Source organism: Hylobates moloch, unplaced genomic scaffold (genome assembly GCF_009828535.3).
Source record: "Hylobates moloch isolate HMO894 unplaced genomic scaffold, HMol_V3 SCAFFOLD_11, whole genome shotgun sequence".
NCBI lineage: Eukaryota > Metazoa > Chordata > Mammalia > Primates > Hylobatidae > Hylobates > Hylobates moloch.
Genome location: NW_026652286.1, coordinates 42,742,091 through 42,754,070, shown reverse-complemented (window position 1 = coordinate 42,754,070; position 11,980 = coordinate 42,742,091). Strand labels below are relative to the sequence as shown.

The 11,980-nt window shown below is 37.0% G+C and overlaps 1 protein-coding gene across 1 annotated transcript; it reads right to left on the bottom strand.

Annotated features, from left to right (window-relative positions):
- Nucleotides 1–1,401: 1,401 nt before the first annotated feature.
- LOC116476242 (olfactory receptor 51H1) lies at nt 1,402–5,622 on the bottom strand. Its single transcript, XM_032165918.2, has 2 exons — nt 5,584–5,622; nt 1,402–2,385 (listed from the first exon to the last, which is right to left on the bottom strand). Exon 2 carries the CDS (start codon nt 2,332–2,334, stop codon nt 1,429–1,431), a length of 906 nt encoding a protein of 301 aa, XP_032021809.1. The 5' UTR covers nt 2,335–2,385; nt 5,584–5,622; the 3' UTR covers nt 1,402–1,428.
- Between the last annotated feature and the right edge of the window lie 6,358 nt (nt 5,623–11,980).

Below are 11,980 nucleotides of genomic sequence, written 5' to 3'. Positions count from 1 at the left end.
GCCAGGGCAATCAAGCAGGAGAAAGAGATAAAGGGTATTCAATTAGGAAAAGAGGAAGTCAAATTGTCCCTGTTTGCAGATGACATGATTGTATATTTAGAAAACCCCATCCTCTCAGCCCAAAATCTCCTTAAGCAGATAAGCAACTTCAGCAAAGTCTCAGGATACAAAATCAATGTGCAAAAATCACAAGCATTCCTATACACCAATAACAGACAAACACAGAGCCAAATCACCAGTGAATTCCCATTCACAACTGCTTCAAAGAGAATAAAATACCTAGGAATCCAACTTAACAAGGAATGTGAAGGACCTCTTCAAGGGGAACTACAAACCACTGCTCAACACAATGAAAGAGGACATGAACAAATGGAAGAACATTCCATGCTCATGGATGGGAAGAATTAATATCGTAAAAATGGCCATACTGCCCAAGGTAATTTATAGATTCAATGGCATCCCCATCAAGCTACCAATGACTTTCTTCACAGAATTGGAAAAAACTACTTTAAAGTTCATATGGAACCAAAAAAGAGCCCACATGGCCAAGATAATCCTAAGCCAAAAGAACAAAGCTGGAGGCATCACGCTACCTGACTTCAAGCTATACTACAAGGCTACAGTAACCAAAACAGCATGGTACTGGTACCAAAACAGATATATAGACCAATGGAACAAAACAGAGCCCTCAGAATTAATACCACACATCTACAACCATCTGATCTTTGACAAACATGACAAAAACAAGAAATGGGGAAACGATTCCCTATTTAATAAATGGTGCTGGGCAAACTGGCTAGCCATATATAGAAAGCTGAAACTGGATCCCCTCCTTACACCTTATGCAAAAATTAATTCAAGATGGATTAAGGACTGAAATATCAGACCTAAAACCATAAAAACCCTAGAAGAAAACCTAGGCAGTTCCATTCAGGACATAGGCATGGGCAAAGACTTCATAACTAAAACACCAAAAGCAATGGCAATAAAAGCCAAAATGGACAAATGGGATCTTATTAAACTCAAGAGATTCTGCACAGCAAAAGGATAACCAAGGGTGAAATATAACTAAATATTTTATGAAGTGTTATCTGGATAAATGTGATAATTTGTTCTCACTGATGCTCATCTCCAGTGTCAAAGAAAAGTGTGAAGCTACTTAATAAATTACATTTTGTGATACCATATTTCAAAATGCACAGATTCCAAAATATAGTATATACAGAACAATAATGACCTGCTATGTATCTTCACCCACAAGCCTTACCCACTCCTGCATTTCCCCAGATGTGCAAAATTTGATGCACCATAACTGTGGAAAATTAAATAATTAATTCTTCCAGCAGATACTTACTCTGCTTCTTACACATGATTCCATTCTACTAGACCCTATTTTTTTCTCCTCTGGAACACTTGAAAGATCATTCTTCAAATCTGCTTGGTCTTCACACTGTAGACAATGGGGTTTAGCACAGAGAGGAGCAGTAGGTATATATCAGCCATGAGCATGTGCACTACTGGTGATAAATGCTCCCCAGATCTGTGGATCATGGAGGCACCAATAAAAGGAACATAGAAGAGATGCACGGCAGACATGTGAGAGAGGCAGGTGCTGAGGGTTTTCAGCCTTTCACCTCTGGAGGCAATGCCCAGCACAGTCTTCAGGATGAGTACATAAGACAGTAGAATGAGGAGAGCATCAAGCCCCAGTGTGAAGATGAAGACGATGAGACCGTAGAGGCTGTTGACGCAGGTTCTGGCACAAGCTAGCCGCATCATGTTTTGGTGAAGACAATATGAATGAGACAAGACATTGGAATGGCAAAAGGGTAGGCGCTGTATAAGGAAGGGCACAGGGTAGACCACACAGACTGCCCGGGTGAGGACAGCTATTCCAATCTTTCCAATAACATTGTGAGTGAGGATGGAAACATAGTGTAATGGGTTTCGGATGGTCACAAATCTGTCAAAGGCCATGGACACTAGGACTCCTGATTCTACTATTCCGAATACATGGATGAAGAACATCTGCATGATGCATGCATCAAAAACAATCTCAGGGGCATTAAACCAGAAGATGCTGAGCATGGAGGGCAAAGTGGACATGGAGAGACTAACGTCAGTGAAAGCCAAGATAGAAAGGAAGTAATACATGGGCTCATGGAGACTCTGCTCCACCTTGATGACAGCTAGGATGCTACCACTTCCCAGGAGTGTGAGTGTGTAGAGAAATCCCAGGGGAAAGGCCAACCATGGGTTCTTGTCTGGCATTCCTGGGATACCTGTCAGAATGAAGTTATGGTGGTTGGCATGTGATGCATTCAAGTTCGTCATGTTGTTCTCACCATCGGGTGGGGCTGGACTCTTCCACTTGGCTCACAGCTCCTAAATTGAATATATATTCTCATATGGACAGAACAATGGCTTTAAGAATACATAGTAGAATAGCACAGGAAAGAATAAAGTTAAAAAAATTTAGATGATATTTGTAACACTTTGTCTTTTTCCTTCCTACACAGTCACATGTGATTACCTCCCTTCTCTTGGAATAAATTTCTTTATTTTAAAAATGGAAACAAGAGTAAACATCCAGTGTTTAGACAGTGAAGAATTTTGATAATTCCTTTGATATCTCCTCTTCATATAGTTTTCAAGGTTTAGCAGAAAAGAAGTAGACATAACCAAGATCTTAATAACAGAGCATATTGCTAAATAATTTTTTAAAACCCCACTAAAAACCTCACAATACTATCACCACACACCCACAACTACATACAATCCTACTGTCATCACAACCGACATCCACATAAATCCATGTGTATAAGGGTATTTTTTATATATATATATCATATATACTTCTATATATATCATATATACTTCCATATGTATATAGATACATATACATATAGATACACACAGTTTCCAAGTATATACATATAGAAGTATATATGTATTTAGAAGTATATACATATAGAAGTATATATGTATTTAGAAGTATATACATATAGAAGTATATTTGTATTTAGAAGTGTATACATATAGAAGTATATACATATAGAAGTATATATGTATTTAGAAGTATATACCTATAGAAGTATATACATATGGAAGTATATATGTATTTAGAAGTATATACATATAGATACATATACATATAGACACATACGGTTTCCAAGTATATACATATAGAAGTATATATGTATACAAAAGTTTATACATATAGATACATATACATGCAGATACATACAGTTTCCAAGTATATACATGTATAATTCTATAAATAGAAGTATATATAATATATATTACATATATGTATATATACAATAGGATAGGTACTCTATATACATACACATAAATATATTAGGTTGTGCAAAAGTAATTGCAGTTTTTGCCTTTTTTTAATCTAATATGTTCATATGTGTGTGTGTATATATGTGTATATGTATATGTATATGTGTATATATATATAGACAGAGGGAATATATCCTGGATATCTGTCGTAAGGATAATCATAATGAATTACATATGCAAATGACACATTATTGGATGAAATTATTCAAATTAATATTTAATCTTCAGAAATTTCAACAATTTATAATTTTCCATAGTCTAATTTTAAGGTAGCTAGAAGAAAATAAAGGTTATTGGCTCATAAACAACCACACATAAGGTATAAGATAATACTTAGCCCAGTTCTTTCAGGCTCCCTAACTGATCTTTCTGTATCCATGAGTGCCGCCTTCTAATACATTCTTCATTTGGCAGTTAGAATAGACTTTTTTAAAACAAATATAAATCTCATTTATTCACCTCAAGCAAAACTCCTTTAAGGGTTCCCAATGTACTTAGAAGAAAGCTCTAAATCCTTATCTTAGCCTTCAATGTAAAGCAAGATTCAACCCCTACCTACCTCTCTAGCACCAACTCACACCATTTACTCTCCCCTTCAGTCTCTGTAATCCAGCCAAATTTGCAGTCTTTAAGTTCCTGGGTCCCAGTGAGATACTTCCTGATATAGAATTTCTGCATGCATTCTTTCCAGGTCTTTATGTTTTTCTTCACCCCTCGTGAAGCTCTTATTTACCTAAGCAAAGCCTAGCTATCCTTCCCAATTATGCCGATTCCAAATATCCATAATAGCTTAAGGTTTCCACATATGCTGTTTTCACATTTTTGGGCTCTTCTTTCTTATCAGTGAGTATAGTTAAACATTGTATACGTATTTGTTTAATGTCCATCTCTCCTACTAGAAGTTAAAACTTTCTGATGTAAAGGACTATTTTATGGTTCATCACCTCATTGAGCATATGCAAGGAATTTATTAATTTTTCCCTATTAGTGTAATGAAGACATAAAACAATGAATGGGTGAATATGGATGATTGAATGTCAATCTTCTTTCAGAAGAAGTCTTATAATCCCTCAAACTCTGTTCTGATCTTCTGCAGATGAATTAAAAATCTTCAACAAAGAGAAAAATTTATTTTTCTAAGAGGCCAGAGACAAAAACTTAAATTGGGAATCTGTGAGAGGTCCTATGATGTCTTTGTTCTCACCTAGGTACTTGTGAGAAAAGAGAAAAACATCTCAAGAGCTGGTCTGGGAGCTCTGAGGTTGGGGTGAGATCAGGCATGCAAGAACAAGTAGTTTCCCTACCTTTTCTGTCTCCTGTTTCTCTGCTATAGTATAAGGATTTTCTTTTGGAAAAACATGACTGCTAATAAGTTATTTTACAGATTTGAGTATCTTAGACACAGAAGAATTTTTGAAAGGTAGTGTAGTCCACTCACACTTGTTGTGTTGTGACTTTCTAACAAAATTTGGGCCCCTCCCTCCCAGAAATGACAATGGTCAGATCTAAACAAAGCACTCTGTGATGCCTGCCTAACCTTCTGCCTGCACTCTGAGGAAGGGTTTTGTTTTTCTTTAAATGTCAGGTGAGAGCCTTCACTTGTATGGGCCTGCTGTTCTGTATCCCCAGCAATTCTTGTGGCTTTCAGGTGGGAACGACCAGCTGGTCCATCCCTACTAGGGGTTTTTCTTGGGACCTACTTGAAAAATCTTTAACATTCCTTAAGTTCTGAGGACCTGCTAAAGCCCTGTTCTTCCATGCAAATAGTTGATTCTTGTTTACCCCTGCTGTTTTACTGTTTTTGACTCTGATTTTCATTACCTGAATCAGTGTTTTACTCTCATCTTCTTTTTAATTTTTCATTCTTATCTCCATTCTTCATCTTCCTTCTTTTAATCTTCTTTAATTTCCAGACCCTTCCTTTCTCTATCTCCCAATGAAATTCTTATGCATTCTTCCATTCCATCTTTATTTTATGCCTAGCCTTGCACTACCTCCTCCCCGTAGTATATGTCTTCTTCTTTGACTCCTAATAACAACACCTGCATTTTACTTTCTCTTTCCACCTTTGCTTTCTACCACCACATGACACTCTATACACTATTCTCATCTTTCCTTATCACATTCCTCTGTAGAATTTCTGTGAGGATTTAATAAAAATTGCCCTAAATAATCTTACACAGAGCTTGCTATATAGAGGACATGGAAAAAATCTTTTAAGATATTTATTACCTTTATCAGCCTGGTGCTATGGTTCAGAATTAATTTGGCTTCTTTCCTTTCCTGAGACTAGCATGTAGAGCCTTTATAAAGACTGCTCAAACCTCTAGTGTTGTCTGGTGTCATCATGATTCCCCAAAGATTTCACAACTCCTCTGAAAGAACTCCCTTGAAGGGTGTTATATAGTGCCACTTGAGCTATCCCTTTCTAATTTCCCTTAGGATTCTAAAAATTTCCTTTATCTGTCAGACTGTCCTCTATTCAACACTTATGCAAAATTTTTCTTCATTTTAATTTTATTTGCATAGTCTTAGGTGTGAACTCACATACATGCACACAAATGCATGTGTATGCATGCACAAACACACACTGATTTGAATCATGTTTAATCACTAAGTAAGATTTACAATTCCAGCCCAATTTCAGTTCAGGTCTTCTGACTCCAAAGCCAGTCTCAGTCTCAGTGATGACATAGTGTTGCAATTTGACATGAAACAGAGCTGGAGTCTACTGTTGTTTGGAACGGATAGAATGATTGTCTGGACTCCGCCCATCAGGAACATATAAAAAATGATCTTTGAATTTGCTGAACTTCTTTGTTTCTCTGAATTGTTATTCCAATACCTCATGTATAATTTCTTGCATTTGATTTAATGTATTTCTCTGTAATGATGTTTTGCATTAATGAGGTACTTCTTAAAGATACAGGAACAGCTGGTTACTCGAGCCTGTGCCTTTGTGTGGTCAGGCCTTAAATTGTTCACAGACCCTTTCTATCACATCTTTGTGCCCTTTTGATCTCATTTATTTTCCATCACAAGCATATTCACATAATCACAGCAGAAAACAAAAGTCAGATATAAACAATTCTTGTGGTGATGCTTTAGTTTAGGCATGATTGACATCATATGGCCAAAGATTATTCATTTATTTTTAATTTCTAAACCCATTTCTTTCCCACTGTGTACTACAACCTAAAAGAGACAATGTATGCTATAAACATTAAAAGCTAGGGTTTTATAATTTGTGTCAATATATTTTTAATAAGAAATTGTGAATATTTCTGTCTGAAATACTGTTGGGGACAGAACTAAAAACACACAAAATGCTTGATCCAACCCCCTTGAATGTTAAACTGGTGGCTTGAACTCCCCTGAAGATATCAGGCCTTGACTCCTCCATGTCTACAGACACTGATGACACCACTAGAATCAACTTCAGAAAGACTCCTATATTATCCTAGTAATTTCCTATTATCAGGAGCTTAATCCATCAAGGGTCTTCCTGTCCATATCTAAAATGGTTAAATATGGTAAAAAGAATAGAGTTCGTGAGTCTTATATACCTTGTTTTAATTCACAGTTTTAATTTTTTCAGCTTTTTGGACTTAGGGAAAGTTACTTAACCACTCATTCATTCAGCATTCCTTGTTAGCTATTATTAAATGAGTTCTACTGGTGAAGTCCAGCTATTCCCCCTCCTTCCCATCAGCATTTATACAATCAAATAGGCCTAGTGGAAGTCATATAACCATTTTGACTATTCTCATTTTAATTTTCTTTATTAATAAAATTATAAATTAATTGCCAAAGGCCTCACATATTCTTTAATTGCTTCCAGATTATCACACTTAATTTTTTCCTCTGCTTGATTATTTCTACTAGCATCAGAGATCTGGTTTTCTTTTACATTAGGAAAAAAGGTGTACTGCCAGTTTTTGTCTAATTTCTTTGCTTAATTTTAATGCAAAACACTCTAAAGCATGAAAAATAATTATTAGGAAGACAAATTTCCTCTGAAGTAGAACCAATGAATCCTCTTTGCTCAAAAAGGGGGAAGATATGAACCAAAAAAACTATTTAAAAAATTAACACTGTGAAAACTAACTAAAGCAGGCAACATGTTGAAAAACATTCATTCTTGAAAACCTTTACAACTTCAGGCAAAAATACCACTCTCCCACCATTGCCAAATTCTTCTTCTTCTTCCTCCTCCTCCTCCTCCTCCTCCTCCTCCTCCTCCTCCCCCTCCTCCTCCTCCTTCTTCTTCTTTTTCTTCTTCTTCGCAGAGGAGTATCAGGAGTAGGAGTAGTAGTTGTAGTACCAGTAGTTTTATCAGGCTGGGATTTTTTGACAAACCAGCAGTTGTGCTGCCAGACAGTGCAGACTCAACTTCAGGTGGAAAGAAAAAAGCAAAGCTTGGTCAACTAAGACTGGAAAACTCAGTAGGAAATAAAGAAGCACCATCCACAGTTTTAGTAGCCTGAGTTTGCAAGCAGGAGTCATCAGGACATTTTACAGGGAGAACCTAGAAATTATTGTTGTGGAAGGGTTCTCCATGCATCTATGGCTTTATGAGAAATTATTCAAACATGTGAGAGAAACTCAAGAGAGCTTTCTGGCATGAGAAAGCAAAGAGAGACTTGACAACTGGTTGAATATTAAATGTATGCTACACACACCACTCAAATCAATCAGTGAAAATGTTTCTGACTCAAGGTTTTTAACAGCTGTTTCTGCCTCAATATTGGCATACCACCAAGATGTGTATACTCATGGGCAATTCCTAGGAAGCCAGGCTAAAAAAGTGGAATACAAATAAAATGATCTGAAAGTAATCAGTGGTTACACTTAGTGTAAGAATGTGAAATATAAGTGATCTGAAACGATCAGTGGCAACACTTAGTGCAAGAGATTTATTTTGAGAAGATAAATTTCAGTTTAAATTCATACAAGTTACTGAAAATAAAAGAAAATTTAAAAACACAACAAATCTCTTAAAAGCAATTAAGAATCTAAGGTTTCTATTATATCCATGATACCTGGTTTATAACAAAAACCTATGAGACTTTTAAGGAAACAAGAAAACATAAGCAAATGAGAAAACATTTCATGCTCATGGTTAGGAAGAATCAATATCATGAAAATGGTCATATTGCCCAAAGCAATTTATAGATTCAATGCCATTCCTATTAAACTACTATTGGCATTCTTCACAGAATTATAAAAACTATTTTAAAATTCATATGGAACCAAAAAAGAGCCTGAATAGCCAAGGCAATCCTAAGCAAAAAGAGCAAAATTGGAGGCATTACGCCACCTGACTTCAAACTATATTACAAGGCTACAGTAACCAAAACAGCATGGTACAGGTACACGAACAGACATATAGACCAATAGGAAAGAACAGAAAACCCAGAAAGAAGATTACACACCTACAACCATCTGATCTTTGACAAAGCTGACAAAAATAAGCAATGGGGAAATGATTCCCTATTTAATAAATGGTGCTGGGGGAACTGGCAGGCCATAGGCAGAAAACTGAAACTGGACCCCTTCCTTACACCATACACAAAAATCAACTCAAGATGGACTAAAGACTTAAATGTAAAGCCCCAAATTTAAAAATCCCAGAAGAAAACCTAGGCAATACCATTCAGGACATAGGCACAAGGAATGATTTCATGACAAAGATGCCAAAAACAATTGCAACAAAACCAAAAGTTGACCAATGGGAAATAATTAAACTAAAGAGCTTCTTCACAGCAAAAGAAACTATCAACAGAGAAAATAGACAACATACAGAAAAGGAGAAAACTTTTACAATCTATCCATCTGACAAAGGTCTAATATCCAGTATCTAGAAGGAACTTAAACAAATTTACAAGAAAAAAACAACCCCATTAAAAAGCGGGCAAAGGACATGAACAGACATGTCTCAAAAGAAGACGTACATGTGACCAACAAACATATGACAAAAAGCTCAACATCACTGATCATTAGGGAACTACAAAACCACAATGAGATGCTGTCCTTTTTTTTTTTTTTTTAATGGAGTCTCGCTCTGCTGCCCCGGCTGGAGTGCAGTGATGCAATCTGGGCTCACTGCAACCTCCACCTCCTGGGTTCAAGCAATTCTCCTGCCTCAGCCTCCTGAGTAGCTGGGATTACAGGCACGCACTGTCACGCCTGGCTAATTTTTGTATTTTTAGTAGAGATGGTGTTTCACCATGTTGGCCAAGCTGGTCTCGAACTCCTGACCTCATGATCTGCCCACCTTGACCTCCCAAAGTGCTGGGATTACATGTGTGAGCCACCATGTGCAGCTGAGATGCTGTCTTACACTAGTCAGAATGGCTGTTACTAAAAAGTCAAAAAACAACAGATGCTGGTGAGGTTGTGAAGAAAAAGGAACACTTTTACACTCTTAGTAGGAGTACAAATTAGTTCAACCGTTGTGGAAGAAGTTATGGCATTTCCTCAAAGACCTAGCAGCAGAAATACCATTTGACCGAGAAATCCCATTACTGGGTATATACCTAAAAGAATAAAAATTGTTCTATTGTAAAGGCACATGCATGTGTATGTTAATTGCAGCACTAGTCACAATAGCAAAGACATGAAGTCAACCTAAATACCTGTTACTGATAGACTAGATAAAGAAAATGTGATATAGATATACCATGTAATACTATGGAGCCATAAAAAGGAATGAAATCATGTCCTTTCCAAGGATATGGATGGAGCTGGAGGACATTATCCTCAGCAAACTATCCCAGAAACAGAAAAAAACAAATACCACTTGTTCTTACCTATAAGTGGGAGCTGAATGATGAGAACACGTGGACACATGGGGGAACAACACACACTCAGGTGTGCTGGAGGGTATTCAGTTCGGAAAAGTGGAAGTCAAATTGTCCCTGTTTGGATGACATGATTGTATATTTAGAAAACCCCATCATCTCAGCTCAAAATCTCCTTAAGCTGATAAGCAACTTCAGCAAAGTCTCAGGATACAAAATCAATGTGCAAAAATCACAAGCATTCCTATACACCAATAACAGACAAACAGAGAGCCAAATCATGAGTGAACTCCCATTCACAATTGCTTCAAAGAGAATAAAATACCTAGGAATCCAACTTACAAGTGATGTGAAAGACCTCTTCAAGAGAACTACAAACCACTGCTCAACGAAATAAAAGAGGATACAAACAAATGGAAGAACATTCCATGCTCATGGATAGGAAGAATCAATATCGTGAAAATGGCCATACTGCCCAAGGTAATTTATAGATTCAATGCCATCCCCGTCAAGCTACCAGTGACTTTCTTCACAGAATTGTAAAAAACTAAAGTTCATATGGGACCAAAAAAGAGCCCACATTGCCAAGATAATCCTAAGCCAAAAGAACAAAGCCGGAGGCATCACGCTACCTGACTTTAAACTATACTACAAGGCTACAGTAACCAAAAGAGCATGGTGCTGGTACCAAAACAGAGATATAGACCAATGGAACAGAACAGAGCCCTCAGAAATAATACCACACATCTACAACCATCTGATCTTTGACAAACCTGACAAAAACAAGAAATGGGGAGAGGATTCCCTATTTAATAAATGGTGCTGGGAAAACTGGCTAGCCATATGTAGAAAGCTGAAACTGGATCCCTTCCTTACACCTTATACAAAAATTAATTCAAGATGGATTAAAGACTTACATGTTAGACCTAAAACCATAAAAATCCTAGAAGAAAACCTGGGCAATACTATTCAGGATATAGGCATGGGCAAGGACTTCATGTCTAAACCACCAAAAGCAATGGCAACAAAAGCCAAAATTGACAAATGGGATTTAATTAAACGAAAGAGCTTCTGTACAGCAAAAGAAACTACCATCACAGTGAACAGGCAACCTACAGAATGGGAGAAAATTTTTACAATCTACCCATCTGACAAAGGGCTAATATCCAGAATCTACCAAGAACTTAAACAAATTTACAGGAAAAAATCAAACAACCCCATCAAAAAGTGGGCAAAGGATATGAACAGACACTTCTCAGAAGAAGACGTTTATGCAGCCAACAGACACATGAAAAAATGCTCATCATCACTGGCCATCAGAGAAATGCAAATCAAAACCACAGTGAGATGCCATTTCACACCAGTGAGAATGGCTATCATTAAAAAGTTAGGAAACAACAGGTGCTGGAGAGGATGTGGAGAAATAGGAACACTTTTACACTTTGGTGGGACTGTAAACTACTTCAACCATTGTGGAAGACAGTGTGGCGATTCCTCAGGGATCTAGAACTAGAAATACCATTTGACCCAGCCATCCCATTACTGGGTATATACCCAAAGGATTATAAATCATGCTGCTATAAAGACACATGCACACGTATGTTTATTGCGGCACTATTCACAATAGCAAAGAGTTGGAACCAACCCAAAAGTCCAACAATGATAGACTAGATTAAGAAAATGTGGCACATATACACCATGGAATACTATGCAACCATAAAAAACGATGAGTTCATGTCCTTTGTAGGGACATAGATGAAGCTGGAAACCATCATTGTGAGCAAACTATCACAAGGACAGAAAACCAAACACCACATGTTCTCACT

What these genes read in the sequence shown, in the direction of transcription:
- LOC116476242 (XM_032165918.2), bottom strand. Translation starts at nt 2,334, where the DNA reads ATGACGAACTTGAATGCATCACATGCCAACCACCATAACTTCATTCTG.